General features: G+C 40.8%; 2 protein-coding genes across 3 annotated transcripts; both read right to left on the minus strand.

The window, feature by feature from the left end:
* Positions 1–10327: 10327 nt before the first annotated feature.
* On the minus strand, positions 10328–15823 carry LOC104605621 (patatin-like protein 2). 2 transcript variants are annotated; one of them, XM_088896417.1, is made up of 6 exons: positions 15429–15605; positions 15071–15252; positions 11784–11973; positions 11554–11715; positions 11135–11437; positions 10328–10969 (listed from the first exon to the last, which is right to left on the minus strand). In XM_088896417.1, exons 1-6 carry the CDS (start codon positions 15429–15431, stop codon positions 10736–10738), a joined length of 1074 nt encoding a protein of 357 aa, XP_088752543.1. In that variant the 5' UTR covers positions 15432–15605; the 3' UTR covers positions 10328–10735. The 2 variants fall into 2 exon arrangements, with proteins under 2 accessions (XP_088752543.1, XP_019054686.2); XM_019199141.2 differs by lacking the exon at positions 15429–15605 and adding an exon at positions 15617–15823 and having other exon boundaries at positions 10342–10969.
* Positions 15824–17678: 1855 nt separating this feature from the next.
* On the minus strand, positions 17679–18672 carry LOC104605585 (protein MIZU-KUSSEI 1-like). Its single transcript, XM_010270410.3, has one exon. The coding sequence runs from the start codon at positions 18518–18520 to the stop codon at positions 17750–17752; it is 771 nt and encodes a 256-aa protein (XP_010268712.1). The 5' UTR covers positions 18521–18672; the 3' UTR covers positions 17679–17749.
* Positions 18673–19244: the final 572 nt, after the last annotated feature.

The following is a 19244-nucleotide window of genomic DNA, read 5'->3' on the forward strand; positions in this document are numbered from 1 at the left end:
CCCAGACTTATCCAATGGTTGTGAACATTCTAAACTAACACAAGTCTCATAAGTGTCCAGTTTAAGGGTATTACATAGAAACACACCACAGGAACATGAATCAAATATGTACTTTATTCGTTTATAATAAAATCATAATGTACATCATTCTGATTGGAGCTAAGGGCATACAATTGTCTAACATGCATGCCCTTGGAAATGTGGGAAATCACATAGGTGCATGGAGCCAACTGCTTCAGTTGCAAAGCCCCACTATTTTCTGTAAATGATCATATCCACCCGTCCAATGAGCTTTTCCATTGGTCTCCATCAAACAAGGTTCATTGTCATTTTAGGTTAAACCTTTCTGTTTGGTAAGTGCTGACCTGTCATATCGTGGACCCCAAGGTACCATGAAAGAGTCTTCCATTTTAGGATATGTCTCTCCCACGTTGGTCTATGACACCCCTATCATGGAGAAATCCAACCGACTAGACCAGCAAAATGGATAACCCAATTTTATGGTGCATCTCCACCCACCGATTCAGCTCGCCTTCATGCTAATGACAGAAGGCCTTTAGAGAATTCATCATATGATATTCCCTATCACTTGCACTTATATTAATCACGATGAAACAAGCAAATAGTCCCTAGGTTTGGTTTAGGTCAAACCAAAGTGGTTCCCACTGACTTTCATAAAGTCCGATTCAAATGCCCCCAAAACGGGCTAGGGTTTTGCAAGGTCTTGGGGAGAAACTGATCAGGGGGTCCATTGAGAAGGGAGATCATCCAATGATCTGAGGGCACCATGGCAATGATGTGCATTCAGCCATGGTGTTCGCAAAGAGCCACATACGATTAAACATGGGCCAAGAACTTATGGCCAATGTATGAATCACATACAACACATCACAAGCATTCACATAATAATAAATTGATCCAATTAATTAATAGCTTGTAAAACCCTAATTAATTTAACACACAATCAGCCCATTAAAGGCCCATGAATTATCCAATAATATCATCTAGGTATATGGGCTAAACTGCAAAAACTAGTTCGGCCCATATAGCAGTTATGTTGAAAATGGGTCTTTCAAGGTAGGAACAAATTGTTCCATGTGATTGGCCATTAAACCCTTGGCCCATAATCGAATTTGAGCCACCTAAGACGTGACCCATGGGGCTGAGATCAGACCCCTTTGAACCATGGGTTCAGTCCAACCAGTTTGGACTAAACTAGGTCAATTCGACCTAGGATTTGGTGTCCAAAACATGCTACAATTCAGATGAATTCGATCTAAAATTTTTAACAGCTGAATATTGACAATCAATCACAACAAATAACAATCCTGTGCTGCAAGTGTGATGGTCTGAATCTGATCCAGACGAACTGCAAACCTGCAAGAAAACTGGTTAATCGCAGGTTGCAAATTTTTTTGCAAAAATTTCTTCTCCTCCGCGCGCTCTAGTAGGTATTCCAATATAAAAAAAAAAAATAGAAAATCCTAATTTTCTATTAATTATATCAGAATAAATCCTAATACATTTTGTCTAAAAATAAAAAAAAAATTATTTATAGACCAAAAGATCAAATAAATCATTCGGGTGCGCAGATCATGGCGCCAATAAAGAATTCAATCTCCATCACACAAACAACCAAAAAATTCAAGAAATAATAATAATATAAAAATTCTAAAATTATATTAGAATATAAAAAAATTCAGATTAAATCGCTCAAAATTTGAGAACCGATTTCTCATAAAACTGCTAACTACACAAATCGAGTAGAACAATTCTGCTAATTTGGGTCTTGCTTCAAATCTGGTTTAATTTGGTTCAAGATTGAACATTTGGCTCTGATACCACTGATGGAAGGGGAAATCCATCATATGGATGGCCGAACCATGTTAGATGGCTGGGTGAAATTTCAAAAATTCTCTTTTACACTTTTGGGAATCGTATTCCAAGTTTTAGAAAAATTGCATTTTTCAAGGGTCGTTGTTGCACCGAACCGGACCGGATCTGAAACCAAAAGAAATGGAGAAGTATACCTGATACAGAATCCAAAAATGTAGCTCCCAAAGTGGTAGTTCATGCCCAAAGAGGGTACCAAAACCAGCTTCCACTGAAAATGGCACAGCTTAGGTTGAAGCCGGTTCAGCAACACAGTCCTTCAGCAAAAACTGTAATCCAACATCTTGGATCGAGTAAGGGAGATGAGCACGAATTGAATATGATTTTTCTTGCAAAAATTAGAAACCAAGACTAATCAAAATCAATCACAAGATGGAGAACAAACTAGGGTTTTGGGCTGCAAGAGCAGAAGGAGATAACTAAGAGTAGATGAGTTGAACAGGAGCAGTTCGCCCTCCTCCTTTTATAAGCCTTACGGATCAGCACTCCTAATTCAATAAGGAGAAGTCTAATCCAAATCATTATTTGGATCTGGACTCTTTAAGTGGATAAGACTTATCCTCTTATCCTAATTTCTGATCCAAACCCATACCCATACCCATATTCGCCCATGTCACATGACTGCTTAATCTGTCATGTGACCACTTGATTAATCTAATTAATCTTGGGCTTTAGGCCCATTAAGTAAGTGGCTCACATCCCTTGGTAGTTGCTAGCCCATTTCGTTCTCTTTATATGGCGTGGGACCCCAACAATGACCTCACATAAGCCCATATGGGTTCAGCCCAGGTTCTGTGAAAAAGCTTGGCCGACTTCACTGCTAAGTACAGTAAACCCTTAAGCCCATCAGTACAAGCTCTTAATGAGCCCAACATTTACACTAAATGCTCATTGAGTCCATTCATCCTATGAAGGCCCAAGGACAATGGACTTAAGTGAGATATAGCCCATTAGGTAAAACAACCCTAAATGGTTTGTTACACTTAACCTATCAGCCCTTAATGATCAAACATTGCCCGACAGGGAAGGACCTCTCCCCTGGCTGCAAGAAGCAGTTTTGCAGTCTTTGCTCGGATGGATCCCGAGAATTAAAACCTTTTGCAAACATTTTTTTCTCAAAACATAATATATATGTTTTCATATAAATATATTTTGCAAAACAAATCTCAAACAAGTTTGAAATCAATTGCCGGTAGTTTTAGTTTCCATCAAAGAAAGTGCAATGCTGATCATTCACTTTGTCCGATAAAAGGTCTGATCCTATCACTATGACCACCCATTCGTGTGAATTCTCACATTGCCCCAACATACCTAGGTTTTGACCCCTAAAGGATCTCACTGATTGGCATATCAAGGACAACCTAATCCGACACCCAGTGTAGAACCATAATCGAGTCTAGGGGTTATGTGTAACTTTCCAGTTTTGCCCTCGAATCTCCAAGGTCCAGGGCATAAATAGAAAATGGTTCGGATTCAATGTTTCAAATAAACACACACTACATGTGCTTTAGGTCTAACCCTGGCAGTTGAGACAAGCTACCCCAACCTACTTGGCAGCACATTAGTGTCAGCCTTGGCATGATAAACTTCCTCAAGTCTATCCAATGGTTGAGAACATTCTAAACTAACACAAGTCTCATAAGTGTCCAGTTTAAAGGTAATTACACAGAAACACACCAGATATAACATGAATCAATTATGTACTTTTATTCATTTACAATAAATGGGTATTGATGAGGGGCATTTTGGTCAACACACTTGGTGGTGGACATGTGGACGTTGTCAGCAACACAGCGTCCAACTCAGCAAGATAGCTCACCAATTCTGCACGTGGCAGTTTATAACAGGTACGTAGCCGAGCTGAGGCGAGCTCGACCCACCGACAACAACAGCTCGCCCAAAATTGTCCCATGTGCCATGTCCGACCTAGCACCGTTACCGAAACTACAAGAACAGATCGCTGAACCGTGCGCTACGGGACCTGCGGGCGGCTTGTATTCGTTGCACAAATTTAGCAACTAACAGCCCAACACTCCCTCAAATTGCGGAAACAGCTCCGTAGAAAGCTTAAAGACGTTGGATAGTGACACTTGAACACCTAATAACTATAAAAAGAACCTAAGGACACTCTGAAATGTATGCACACTAAAGCTCTTGAACTCAAAAATTCCCATTAAATCTCCTCTCTAACTTAAGCATCGGAGTGTTTTCCTAGGTAAAAACATACCCAGGAACTCTGACCTATCTCTCTTTATAGAATCTCTCATCTCGACATCACAGCTCACCATTGACAGGTCTGAACTCAATTCGAGCCACCTCATTAGACACGAGGGAGTGAGCGAAGTAGAAGAACTACTTCGCCCATCAATAGAGAGGACTGGTGAAGAAATCACCAGCATTGCAGATGGAGAACCGAGCTAGATTGACCCAATTTATAACAACCTTAGGCATGAAACGCTACCAACAGAAAGAAACAAAACTCAACGAATAAAGCACCAGGAGGCCTGGTACATGATAGTAAGCAAGTTGCTCTACAAGAAATCCATCACAATACCCTACTTACGATGCGTAAGGCAAGTTGAAGCAAGCCAAGTCCTACACGAGATCCATGAGGTCCTTTGTAGAGGACACCTGGGGAGCAAGGCCCTCACCTAGAAAGCCTTACAACAAGGATGCTACTGGCCCACCATGAAAGCAGACATAGCCGAGCTAGTCCAACGGTGTGACAAGTGTCAACGACATGCGAACATCCTACACCAACCCACCGCCGACCTGAGATATTTGATTAGCCCATGGTCATTTGCACAGTGGGGGATAAACTTGTTGGAACACTTTCCACCAGCTTGAGGGCAGAAGAAGTTTTTGGTAGTAGCCATGGATTACTTCACCAAATGGGTGGAGGCCGAACCTTTAGTAACAATAACAGCTCGCAGTGTCCAAAATTTTTTCTAGCAGAGTATAGTATGCAGATTTGGCTTACCAAGAGTACTAGTCTCCAACAACGGAAAATAGTTTGAGGACATTAAGTTTCAAGATCGGTGTGGCCAAATGGGAATAAGGCAAACATTCACGTCTGTAGCACACCCCCAAGCTAATGGGCAAGCTGAAGTCACTAATAGAGCAATACTACGAGGACTCAAGGCTCGGCTGTCTCGAGCCAAAGAATTATGGGCCTACAGAACCACCGCCAAAACAGCGACCGGTGAAATGCCATTCAATCTAACTTATGGAACCGAAGTTGTGATACCAATGGAAATAGAAATTCTAACCTTGCTATCTGAGGTATACATCGAAAAATCAAATGAAGAAGAGTTGTGAGCTAACCTTGACCTATTAGAAGAAACTAGAGAACTCGCTCACATTCGGATTGCAGCATACCAACAGTGTGTCGTGCAATACTATAATGCTAAAGTCAGAAAACGTAACTTCAGAGTTGGCAACCTAGTACTTAGGAAAATCATGATGCCTGAGCCTGGAGTAGGGAAGCTTGGTCCGAACTGGGAAGGCCCTATAGAGTCTCCAAGATTTTTGATGGCAATGCATAAGAACTTGAAACATTTGAAGGAAAAATGGTTCCTTAGGCAAGGAACATAGACAACTTGCGCCGGTATTATGCCTAAAATGGGGATTCAAACAGATCGCCAACACCAAAAATCACCTCGCTCAACAGTAGGCAATAGATAAGCCTGAAACTACACAACACAGTTAATTCCACACAGAATAGACAAGCATGGAACATTGAAAGAAACAAACTCCTTTTTTGTTGAAAAGAAGAGAAAAGGGGAATTAAAACTCTCCCCCCTACAAGAAGCAGGCCAAGTGGCCGCCTAAAAAAAAGGTTTCATAAGTTCAGACAATATGGGGCACGTAGGCCCCAAGATCTTAACAGGAGCATAAAGACCCCGAAACAACTAAGGGAATTACCAAAGATCACCACAAATTCCTCGGCTGAGCTAAGAAGTAGGCTACTTGTCACCGCCCACATCATCCTGAGCCTCCTCACTATCTTCCCCTTCAAACCTCTCTTTGTCATCTTCCTCCTCTTTCGGGGTCAATGGCTCATTGTCCACCTGTGTGATGAGCTCGAGCAGCACCTTCCGTGAAGTAACAGAGCTGACGTCGAGGTTAGGGAAAAGAGACTTAAGGTAATGGTGACACAACTTGAAACCCCTCTTAATTAAAGGGATACCGTCCAATGCCCGCTAAGTCTCATATGCGGGAGACTTCAAGTAAGAAGCAACCACCTCCGCCCTAGCCTGCTCAGTGCTTGGGCACACCTTCTTGGAACACTTCAACCTCGCCTCTGACAGCTTGTGCTGCAAACGCTGACGCTCCACACGCTCCCCCTCCGAGCCCAGCCTGAGTTTCTACACCTTGACGTTAAGCAAACCAATGTTGGTCTGCAGGCTAGCTCACTCCTTCTGGTTAGAGTAAGCGCGATCCAGCAAGACCTGACCATAAGAGTTCACCTACAAAAAGTAAAACAGGAGTAAGGCACCAAAAAAAAAAAGAAGAGAGCTGTAAACCTGTATGATACATTGGGTCATCAGAGCCCCAACCTCCGCAAGGTCCATCTTGTTGATCCGTTGTATGTCCGCCGGAAGAAGAATGCCCCTACCAACCTGAAGCACCACCTGGATATCACTCGACCAATCAATCACTTTCACATCAGGAATACAGAAAATAAAAAGAGAGACATCGAAGAGATAAGGGCCCGCCTCTCGTGTAGGCTGAAGGCTAGAGGAATCCTGCTTTGTAAGCATTGAGTCCCCCTCCCTTTCCAGGTCGACAATAGGAGGAGTCCTGGAAGAAGAAGCTCCACCCCTTGATAGCTTGTACTCAACTCGACGCTTCTTGCGGGCAGACCTCCGCTCAGCATCAATAGACATCATGGAAGCCAATCTTGCCATACCTACAAGAAGCAAAGAGAATCAATAACTAAATCAAAAGGAAGAAATAAATAGATAACACCTGAACTGAATGTGCAATAAGTGGCCAGACATCCGACCCACCTATCCGGCTCAGGCCCGCCTACACGAGCATCAGCTTGGCCAGGAAATCCTCAACTCTAACACATTCTCGGACGAGCTACTGAACAGCAGCCCGCAGCTTGTCATCCATGCACTCAGGAACCTTTTGAGGACTGTTGTACCAGGCAGTACCACTGCCGCAGCCACCTGCCTTCTCAAGAAAGAAGAATCGCTACCGCCAATTCCTAACCTTGTTTGGGAAGTTAAAAAAAAAATTTCCCACTATGGAAGGGAAGATAGAAATAGAAGGGACCCGAAACCCACTTCATGTGCACCAAAGTCAAGAAGGCCTCAATGCTTAGAGGAAAGCCGTGATGATGGAACAAACCGATCAACCCAATCAGTGTCCTAACCCCATTAAGGGCGAGTTGGCCCAAAGACACCCGACAATGACTTAGGACTGCAACAATGAAAGGATGAAGGGGAAAGCGAAGACCAGCCGCAAAGGGCTCCTCGTAGACACATAGCCCCTTGCGGCCATGCTCCCATGGATAGCTACCAGGACTAGGCACGATCCATTGGTAGTCATTTGGGACCTCATACCTATGACACAGCTCTACTATCTCTTCCCCTGACAAATGGGTCCCCCCAAACAAATCCGTTGTAGCCTCAACTTCTTCCCTCTTGCCTATCAAAGCCCCATCATAGAAGGTCTCGAAAGACTCTTCATCAGAGGAGCTAGATTCCTCCTCTGACCCACTACAACAAACTCTATTCTCAGCAGAACTGTGAGACATGTCGAGAATGAAGTACTCACCAAAAAACGCTAGGAGGGAATCAAAACAACTGTTTCCGAACTTGGCAAAGGAAGAAAACATAGCTCTCCCACGGAGAACAGAGCTTGCCTCAGCAGTTCAACCGAAAAAACTGAAAACTCTCATCACACACCCATCCTCAAAAAAGTCCAAAGAACAGTGACAAAGTGGGGACCTCGAGGGCCCCCATATTTAAAGCTTGCAGGAAGGAAGTCAACAGCCCAGATTTGGAAACGATGTGACAAGAGCACGCCTCCCACACTTGAGCGGCGCCTGCATCTGATAGGCTGTTGACTGTTGTAGACAGGCATGCGTGCCAAACCTGTCAACGCGCCAATCTCGAAAATTTTAAAAGAGAAGGGGGTGCGCGTTTTTGAAATTTGAAAAGCTCATCGTTTCATGCCAGCATATTTCACCAACCGCGCTAAGCTGGATTAGATGAACCAACCGTGCCGAACCGATAACGGCGAGCTGAACCAAGCCAGCTAAAAAGGTAAACTAAACCTAAGAACAGAGCAAGTTGAACCAAAATGCCCCATAAACTTCTACTCTCTTTGCCTACTAGGTAATGGCTCAAGAGTGGGGGGCAATTGATGAGGGGCATTTTGGTCAACCCACTTGGCAGTGGACATGTGGATGCTGTCAGCAACACAGCGTCCAACTCAGCAAGACAACTTGTCAGTTCAGCACATTGCAGTTTATAACAGGTATGCGGCTGAGCTGAGGCGAGCTCGGCACACCAACAACAACAGCTCACCCAAAACCGTCCCGTGCGCCATGTCCGATCTAGCACCATTACCGAAACTACAGGAACAGCTCGCCGAACCATGCGCCATGAGACCCACAGGTGACCTGTAATCGCCGCGCGAATTTAGCAACTAACGGCCTAGAACTCCCTCAAACTGCGAAAACAACTCTGCAGAAAAATCAAATACGTTGGATAGTGACACCTGAACACCTAGTAACTATAAAAAGAACCCAGGGACACTCTGAAAGGTATGCGCATTAAAGCTCTTGAACTCTCTCAAAAATTCCCATTAAATCTCCTCTCTGACTTAAGCATCGGAGTGTTTTCCTAGGTAAAACATACCCAAACACTCTAACCTAACTCTCTTTACAGAATCTCTCATCTCGACATCATAGCTCACCATTGACAGGTTTGGACTCAATTCAAGCCACCTCATCAGGCACGAGGGAGTGAGCGAATTGTAAATCATCAGGTATGTACATTAATCTGATTGGAATTAAGGGCATATGCTGTCTAACATACCAATGGCCTGAATATCCGTCTTACACTTTATTCCCCAGTCCTTAGCCTTCTCAGTGATGATTCTGATTGGCTCTAGTTTGTTATTTCTCTTTGTTTCGAGCTTCAACTCCCACTTTGTTTAGAGGGTAAGGTGTCATGCCCCTCCTTTTTGTTCTATTAATAACCCCCCTTTCTTATTCTAAAAAATATAAGTAAATAAGTATGAGTGACCATTCAGGTATAGCTTGCTCATATAAAATACTTAAATGCTTATGTGGACAATTTTTGTTAATAATCACTAACGGTGATCTAATAAAAATCTATGTTGAGTTTTAGACAGTAAAACTCACTAACAAGGGGCTATTTGGAGATTTTGAAAAGTTATGATGAATTTAAGAGTAATGTGGAAAAGTTATTATGAATTTAAAAGAAATGTGAAAAAGTTACCTTTTTTTAATTTGAATGGATTTCCTTGAAAAAAAACGACAGCTACATGCTACTATGCTAGTAGAAGAAAGAGTCTGCGTGAGAGTGTCCATAGATGCATTAAAAATAGGAACTAAAGTGAACAGTACATGTGACCTTGGTGGCTAGCCTGAACTCCTCGCCATAAGGTTGTTAGAGGAGACCTGCCTGCTGCTTCAAGCTTAAGCCCAGCCCAAAGTCTCTCATCTCTAGAGATTCTGGTTCTGGCTAAAAGCTTAGGATCATTTAATGCTTGTTTGGAAGGGCTTTCATGTAATTGCTTCTGGCATTACATGAGCTGAGAACCTGTTACGTTTTGAAGTCATGGTTGGTAAAAGACTGGAAAGCGGAAATAAGCTTACACGAGACACAAAATTGACTTTTCAGTGAAGCTATCTCAAGTAGCTTCTCCGAAGTGATTCAGTCAACACAAAAGAGCCCTCCCAAACGGGTAATTAGCGGAGGGCTTTCATGCAGCGGCTTCTAGCTTTATAAGATAGGCCCCAAACTAAAGATTTACAACTTATGTTTGGTGAAAACCCCCAAAAGGCCATAGTATGCATTAATTGGGCTAATAAATCGACTTTCTGGTGAAACCAAATTTCAATAGCTTCTTTAATGTGGCTCAGTCAACAAAAGTCCAATCAGAGCTGAAGCCCTCCCAAACGGGGCTCTTCCCACTTTCAAAACACAATCTTTTGATGATTCTTGCTTTATTATTATTGGGATAAAAGAAACCAGCGTTTATGACATTGGAAAAATTAATTAAGCAAGAAATCATACAAACAAGATTTATTGGATCATTTAATCATGGAAATTATTCAAATATTATTGAATTAAAATTACAAGTTTTAAAATTAAGCTCGTGCCCTGCTGAAAATTTTCAAGGACGCCTCAACCACCCTAAGCCGTGGGCCCCTCCAAAAGTCCAACCACACAAGAAAGTTTAATCCTTCATTGAAATGCACTTGACTTCTGAAAATAAGGCTAGATATACATCTCTCAAAGCTGCTGAAAAAATGATCCAGGAAGCACTATTTTTTGGGCCTCACGAGCCCAAATTTAGGTTTCTTTAACTTAAAGGGATCCAATCCATCTAGGGATTTTGGGTTATGGGCTTGCTATTTTTTATTTTTGGGCTTTAACCAACAACATTTTATAAGTAAATCGACATGAGCTTGAGAGAGATATCAGAAGAAGGTGATTATTTAACTTGGAAGATCATTTAACTCATAACTCAAGAAAAAAGTCCAAAAAAAAAAAAACTTGGGTTAACGCGAAACAGTTCAACATGCTACTCTAAAATAAGAGATTAGGTGGTCATGGGCGATGGTTCGTAGAGTTTATGACTCAGCCTCGACCTGCTTAAGCCTACGTTGCTGAGAGAGTAGCCTCGCAAATCGGATCAAGGCTTCTTCATTGGTGCCTTCTCCATGAAGCTGTTCGAACTTTCCAGTCTCCAAGTTCACCATGGACATGGGCTTCTTTAGCAACTCCTTCCCAATCCTCACTAGATTTTGCAGGTTCTCCTCCGTTGCTATATCAACTGATGATGCCGCACCTGTCAATGTGTCGTCCTGTTCACTCACAAGTCACAACATAGAAAATTCAGTGTTGAAGCCGAGACCACAACTCTTCACAGCCGTTTAAACTAAAAATTTTGAATTACACAGTTTGATTAGTGATTGTACATATGAAATAATGGCTATCTAAACTGAAGTGCATTGGCAGCTTGGGAGGACCTGAATCCGGAGGTAGTTCTTCTGGGCATGGAGGACTTGAAAGAGAGTAGAAGCGTGGATGTCTACTACATCTGAGCTTGAATGCATGAAGGCATCAATCAAGGGCGTGGCTCCATCATTGTATGTCCATTCCAGCAATCCCCAGTTGGAAGCTATTTCTGCAGAGTATTTCTCTTCATGGTTGGCCGCGCCAGTGCCAAGGGACAAGACTAGGAACTTAGACGCATCCATGGGCTTTATGTGGAGGAAATCTGGGTCATTTATCAATATGTCTTTCGATATGTGGGTGAGAGCTAGTAGCGTCTGTGGAATTATTGAAGGCCAGATTTTCTTTTTAGTTAATTACCTAATCCATCTTTTGTAGCACAGAAATTAAAAGGAATTAATAATTCCCAACTAAACTACTATTTGCAACTTACAGGGTTATTTGCAGCAACCCCTCCATCAATGAGGTTGAAGCTCCGGGTGTTACCCTTGGAATCGTTTGTCTCAAAGTGATGAGCCGGGAGATATGTTGGAGCTGCAGAGGTGCTGATGCAGATGTCTGATAATCGAGAATTTTTTAAAGCGTTTGTCTTTGCCTGTACAAGTAGGAAGGTGAGAGAAGAAGTTTGTGTATTGGGATTGTAATTGTGACATGCATACATACCTCCTTGGTTGTGAAAATGGTGGGCTGGAGAAGCTTAACATCAAAGGTTGGGATGATGACGTTTGTTAAGGTCTGAGAAAGAGTTGTTTTACCCAAAAGCCCCTCCGTCAAGGACCGGATGTACTTGCCATCGTACTTGGGCCCGGAGAGCACACGGCACAGCTTCACTATGCGGTCTATCCCGGCAGTTCTGGGGTTTGACAGAATCATCCATCAATCCACACCATCCAACACACATAATATTGTTGTTTTACATGCATCAATTCCTGTATACCTTTTATTGGGACAGGAAAGTTTCAAAGATTATCTCCTATTCTTACAATATTCTTATAGCAACAGTATCGGGAACAGTTAGATGCAAATGGATCGGATTGGATTTGAATTGGGGCATATCCAAATCCAATTATAAATCTCAAATCCGATCTGATGTTTCGATCAGATTTCATAAGGGTGAATCCAAATTCTAATCCATTAAAAGATGTTAGATATCTGAGTTCATTCGATCTGATTTAATTTTACAAAAATAGGCCTTGTTTGGCAAGTCTTTTTAGAAGATCTTTTGGGCTTTTAAAAGCTTGGTAGACCAAAAATGGTCTTTCTCTGTTTGGCTACTGAAAGCCACTAGACCAAAAGACAAAATATGAAAAAAGACACTAAAAGTCCAAAGTGGTCTAAATTTGAGAAGCTCCAACCGAAGCTTTTCGTCTATTCGCTTCCCGATAACATGACAAAAATTGGGAAAATGATTGGTTGAAACTCCCTTCATTCTCCATTTCCATTGACAAGAGAAACTCTACCTCCAGCGTTGACATTTTTGCACAAGTGAACTAACAACTTACTCCTGTCTATGATTATGAATGCGGGGAATATTGTATTTGTTTGTGCGTATACAATTCCAATATGATTTGGAGGAGGACAAAAGCAAGCCCTAAATGGATATTACAAGCTCTCTTAAACTGACATTACATACATCATTCATGGACAAAGAAATGCCCAAGATGGACTGTTTTGCACAAATGAATGTGTAAATGGGACACAAGTGTTATTTTGCACAAATGATATGTGGGGCCCACAAGTGCTAAATGTACATTTGGATATGTCAATGGGTCCGCCACAAGACATTTCAAAGGTGCATTTTCATTTAAATGTTCAACATTTGTTTGTTGGGCCATGGTTTTCAAAACCAGACCGGACCAGACAGTCGGACCGGAAAAACTGAAAACCAATCAGGTAATTGGTTTCGTTTTTCTCCAAAACCGGATTTTTGTCAAAACAGTTGATTTTGGTCAGCAAACCGTTGACCCAGGTGGTTAACCGTTCGAACTGGGAACTGGATCCCTAACCGGTTCGTTCTCCGGGTCAGTTTTAAAAACCTTGTGTTGGGCTATATATGCTTACCAAACAGTCTTTTGGTCTTTTTAGCTTTAAAGAAGGTCTATTAAAAAATTGCAACCAAACTGTCTTTGATCTTTAAAGATCTACCCATGAAAGCTCGCCAGTCTTTTAAGGTCTTCAGCTTTTGGAAGATCTTAAAAATATTTGCCAAACACCTCCTTAATAAATTATTAGAAAGAAAAAACATAGCAATGTATATAAAGAAAAGAAAACCACAATCATTTTTTATCATATATATACATGTCTTTTTATAAAAAGTTACAAGAAATGTAATATAATAAATAAATAACTAATATATATATGGTGATCCAAATTTGATCTGATATTTAATCAGATCCTATCATTCGATTCAATCCAATCCAAAAATCTGATAGCGAGCTATCCGATTCTAGCAAAATAGGATCATATTCAAATTCAAATCGGATCATGATCCAATCCATTTACATCCTATTGAATAATAGGACATTACGGCAAGCATGAGACACACACACAAAGATGTGATGTTTTAATTGATCAACTTAAAATGACAACTAAAAACCATAAATTTAAAGAGGAACAATTATGGGTGTAAGCAAGCTTGACTAGAATCGAGTTGAGTTTGAGCTTTCCAATACTTGGCTCGAGCATCTCACAAGCTTAATCAAGCTTATAATAAAATAGTAATTTTTAATAGATTTAATATATAAAATTATAATAATTTTCCAATATATTTTTATTTATAATATTTATAGTGTTTATTCATTTATAATTTTTTATATTAATTTATTTATAATCAACTCAACTCAAGCTAAGCTATCAGTTCGAGTAGGGCAAATGGAAACTTAGTCAAACTTGGAGTTTTGAGCTGTGACTTTTTGAGTCGAGTTAGCTCGAATAGCCTAATACTCAACTTGAATTACTGCTCTGAGAGCAATAATTAATCACAAAAACACTTTATATGCTCCCAGCTCCTAGCTTCCTACTAGAGGGAATATGTTCAGATATATTGACCACAACAAATTGATGGCCACATATACCCAGCCACACACATCAGGAACATCGGTTCTACTCGCTGATATTCTTAATATGTAGTTGGATGAATGTAGCCAGCAATGTGTTGTGGTCAACAGATCTGGACTCGCTTATGAATTGTTGCTCTTACCAAAGGGGAAAGGTTGTTGATACCAATAATAGAACGGATAGGTTAAAATAGTAGGTGAATTTAAAAGAAAAAGATGTTCCATATTAGGTATCAAAACAGACAAACAATGAAAATCATGAAGATACAGAAAGCAAAACAATGGGTTCATATGCTAAGAAATAACACTTTCTCTAGTTGCTTTTAAAAAAGAGGGAATATTTTTTTTGAAGGAGGTATCTCATTTCCTGCACTACTTCTGGAGGCCCCTCAATAAATTGCAAATATACCCTAACGTTTAAAAGAAAAATCAAATATCACATCAATTAGTGTTTGGTTCCAATAATCATAGGTACGATATGGTTTTAGCTTCTCAAAGGTTAGATTTTTTTTTTTTTTTTTTGGGTGGAATCATAGGTTAGATGATGATCTTATAAACCGATTCAAATGGTTTTAGAAATTAATGTCACTAGTGTAACCCCCATACATATATAACAAATGTTTCTAATATCCCCCTATTAAAACCCTCCTTTTCTCTTAAATCTCTATGAACCCCTTTCCTAACAAGGTAAAGTTATAAATTAGAGGGGTTGAGTTGGATTAAGGGCCAAATCAAAGCCAACCCTAAATGTGGACCTTGGCCTGAATCCAAACTAATGTCAAAATCCAAAACTTATTGCCAACTAAAACCTAACCAAAGTTTAATACAAGCACATACATTGCTGGGAAAGGACTGCTTCCAACTTGCAAATCCATTTCTTCTTAATTTGCTTACCTCCTTTGAGGGAAGATCTTGGGGCAGTGTTCTAAATAAAAGTCATTGATGTCCTTAGCAGGGTATAAGGGCAGATTGTTCTCATCAGGCGCTGTAAGCATGACCGTTAACAGCCCAACTGTGCTCGTTCCAGCAACCAGGTCGAAGTAGTTTGCGATCCGTGCATTCTGTCCATCAAGTTCCTGCAACCAACCAATATCACTTTTCTCTTCTATTATTACATTAAGCTATGCTTGATTTGATAGAAAAATAGAAAGTTGAGAGAAAGCTCCTAAGGCTGTGTTTGATTTGAAAGAAAAAGTAGGGAAAAGAACAAAAAGATAGAAAAACCTTTACAGACCTCGATGAGTTTTCTTACCATTCTCTTCCTTTCCCTACTTTTTCCTTCAAACCAAACATGGCCTAAAGGCTTAGTTTAGAAAGAGTACAAATATAAATATATATAATATAAATATAGACAAAATAATACAAAATATAAGATTTTACACTCAAAGCATTTGCATTTGTACTCCTTCCAAACTGAGCCTAAGGTGTGCAGGTTGCAACCTGAAATTTGGATTCAAGAAAGGCTAGTATCGTTCCAGGAATTATGCCTCTAACACCACCTCCATCAATGCTTAACACTGTCACCATCCTCTCCGACGCAGCAGTCATGGATAACTGCTAAACCTAATTGTTTCTAATCTCAATCGATGCAAATTGCCCAATGAATTGAGGATGATATAAGAGAGCGAGAGACAGACAAACAGACCGAGACACACACAGATTGATTGTGGTTTGGCACATAAATAAAGAACTGTGATGGAAAAGGTTTTCTGATCAACGCTCAATTTCCATGACTTCGGAATCTGATGCCTAAGGCTTTGTACTATAACCATTCTAGAGAACCTATCTGGATGCCACACCAGCCACTGTCAGGAATATGTTCATTAAACAATACACGAGTTGGGATTTAATCAATCTAGTTCTTTTTTCTATTTTATTGGTTAAGATAGGGTCGTTGGTTTGGACACGGCTAGAACTTAATCTTTTTTGTGATTTCTGGTTCTCGTTAATGGTAATCTGCATTTACTATGTATGTAACGACCAAAATGCCTCTATTTACAATTTTCAAGTTGAATTAAATTAATGGTGAGAAAAAAAAAAGAAAAGAAAAGAAAAGGAATTATATTAAAGGGGTTGCATATATTTGCAATATCTAGTTACAGTGGAGTATCCAATAGCATGAGAAGCTTTGACAAGAAATTAGTCCCATCAAATGATTTTTCAAAGCACCCCAATTTCTGGTTTTCCTCTTTTCTTTGGACCTATTCAGGAGAAATACAGATACAGATGGGGGCAGTTGGAGCATCCACTATGCCACATGGTGTGTTATGGATGGGACACCTGTGATTGATAAGTACAGACACATACCACTAATATTATAATACTGCATTTGTTCCTTGCACGGTGTACTCTGTGCTTAGACCAGTTCCTATACTGTTAGTCTGTTACTCCTAATTGAGTTGAGACTGAGACCACTCTATAACAATCTAGGACCTCTATTACATTTCATTTCATTTCTCATTCCCAATTCCATCCATGATCCAAACATGTATCCCTTTCGCATTAGATTCGACCAAATATCAAATTCTCTATGCTGTACAGCCGGAGAATCACTTAAATTCCTTCAGTTCACCCTCTATATCCCTCGTTAATTAAGTTGCCTGGTAATCAGAGTTAGCTAATTCATTTACCCAATTCGAGCGCCAGTTTTCAAGTGTTCATTGTCTCTGATATGAAAACCCAGATTGTCCTCCTAACCAGCAAAGAATAGAATCCAGACCCAAATGGATCAGGTTAATTAGTAACCATGTGGAACATGCATATGCCCTTTTCAAAAGTAATTTGTTCAAAATGCATCACTGGGTTAACCAGCTGGTCAGACCCAGTATGACTTTTTCCGATTCGAGCCAGTTATGAATTATATATGATTTTGTCTCCAGTCACTGTCTTTAACATTGACATGAAATCTTAACTCGATCGATCGGGAAATGAGAGTGGAGTCGAGTGCAGTGTGAATTGCGAGTCAGTGAATTAATGATTAAAGTTATAAATATGATGAAATAGGATTCATGTAGCCAACCCATATAAATGATGGTGAAGATGAAACAGTAGGACGAAAATCGAATCAAATAGATCATAAGATGTTTTCTAGGTGGTCTCACTGTATCGAGTTACAGCTAGATATATATCCCCTCTCATATAGTCATATTAATTAATTAGATGCTTGCTTTTTACATCTCAGACAACTTTCAACCTTTAACAACCACGGATTTCTTTCTGAGCAGAGGCTCGCTTCATCAGCATGCACCATGAATGTCTCAAGACCCACGAGCTAATAAATAGTATCAGATTATCAGAGGTGCAATTAGAAAAAAACAAAAACAAAAGATTTAAATAAAAGTGGCTAAACGGAACGGATTTAGCCATGGGAAATGAAGTTTTGAATTGAAGCTTTTTAAGTTGTTGTCATCACAGATACTGACGAAATCGATCGAACAAGAAAACAAAAGCTTGAAAAGAGAGAGAGAGAGAGAGAGAGAGAGAGAGAGAGAGAGAGTTATGGTTTATGGGGATCGAGTAGCCTTGAAGCTTTGCAAACAATGTACATACAACATAATGAACATGAATTTCAATTCACTGAACTCTTACAAAGAAGATGCTTAATTCTGGGCCGTCTGTACAACCACCGGGGTTTATCATGTACAAAGCTTCAGAGTCTTTGGACCCGACCACCCTCTCGAAGCGAGCCCTCATATATGTCAACTCCCCATCGGCGGATTCTTTCTCAGATGGGCAAGGAAGAACCCCAGCTCCCATGGAGACTCCTCGCAAGTGTTGCATCACATGGAGCTCATCCTCTGATCTCACCTTCCTCCTAATGGAGTATCCCGTTTTCCGGCCATTACAGTACACCGCCCACACAAACTCCTCCAATAGTTTCTTCTTGGAAGTCTTTGTCTCGCTCTCCAGGGCGATCCTCACTAAGCCCGTGGCCATCTCCTTGTGGAATGCACTCGTGAGGATGGGTAGTTCTATCACAAACATGGGCACACACCTGGGGTCCTCCTGTATAGCCAAGCTCAGTCTCCCTTTACGATACCCGAAGAGAGTCCCGATTGTGGCCTTGTTAGTGAGTAGAGCCTTCCGGGGTCGACCCAGTAGTGTCGCCATTTTGCATCCAGAGCTCAGTTGAGGGAAGAGCTTGAACATGCCAAAGAGCGACTTTGATCGCTTGTCGCTGGACATCTGTCGGAGCAGAGACATGACCCCATGAGTTTCCATGGGTGGGCATGGATTCGAGGGTGTTCTCTTTGGTGTGGTGCCTTGTGAAGATGGCATCAATTTGTGTTGTCTATATGTATCTCTGTTTGGGTCGGACTTGGGAGTAGGGGTATATAGAATCATACAACTATAGAAGGGCTAACTTGTTTCAGAACAGCTCTTCCTCTGTACGAGTTATATAGAGGATGGAGAAGAAGGATTGAGTAGACTTTAAGATGAGTTGGCAAGGTAAGGTATGAGACTTGAGTAAATGAGTAGTTTCCTTGGAATCATTGGAGTGGAGGAGGGTGTTTGGTAATAGACCCCCTCTCCCCCAACTCAACTTGCTTAATCTTAATCGAGAAAAAGGTTAAAGTATGATGTAACCGAGTTTAATTAGTGATGCATGAAAAGAAAGGGAGGGAGTTGAATCTGATAAGATAAGGAGGGCCGGACCACTGATAGTGGGGGAAGCAGAGAAGGAAAGAAAAAAAAAAGGACCCCCTTTGCTTGCTAGTTTGGCATGTGCTTCTGAGTTATCAACCTCACATACTTTATGCTTTTTCCATTATCTCATCCCAAAGACTCACTAATTATTGAGGTGCACCTCATCTTTCCCCAAACACATCTCCCTGTTCATCACCCGTGGATGCTTGCTTTTGCCCCCCAACTCTCCCTTTCATTCATCAATTTTTCTCTCAAGTAGTGTCACCACTGTACAACAGTCATGTTATTCATGGAGAGTAGGGTCTTGATTGGAGAAAAAGAAAGGGAAATCCAGAATTGGGTCTCCATACTATATGTATATATAGATATCTTATTTATTAGATATTAGTGTAGGGTGTGGAAGAACTGGGTTTGTGCAGGT

Source organism: Nelumbo nucifera, chromosome 1 (genome assembly GCF_055504915.1).
Source record: "Nelumbo nucifera cultivar China Antique chromosome 1, China Antique-T2T, whole genome shotgun sequence".
In the NCBI taxonomy this organism is placed as follows: Eukaryota; Viridiplantae; Streptophyta; class Magnoliopsida; order Proteales; family Nelumbonaceae; genus Nelumbo; species Nelumbo nucifera.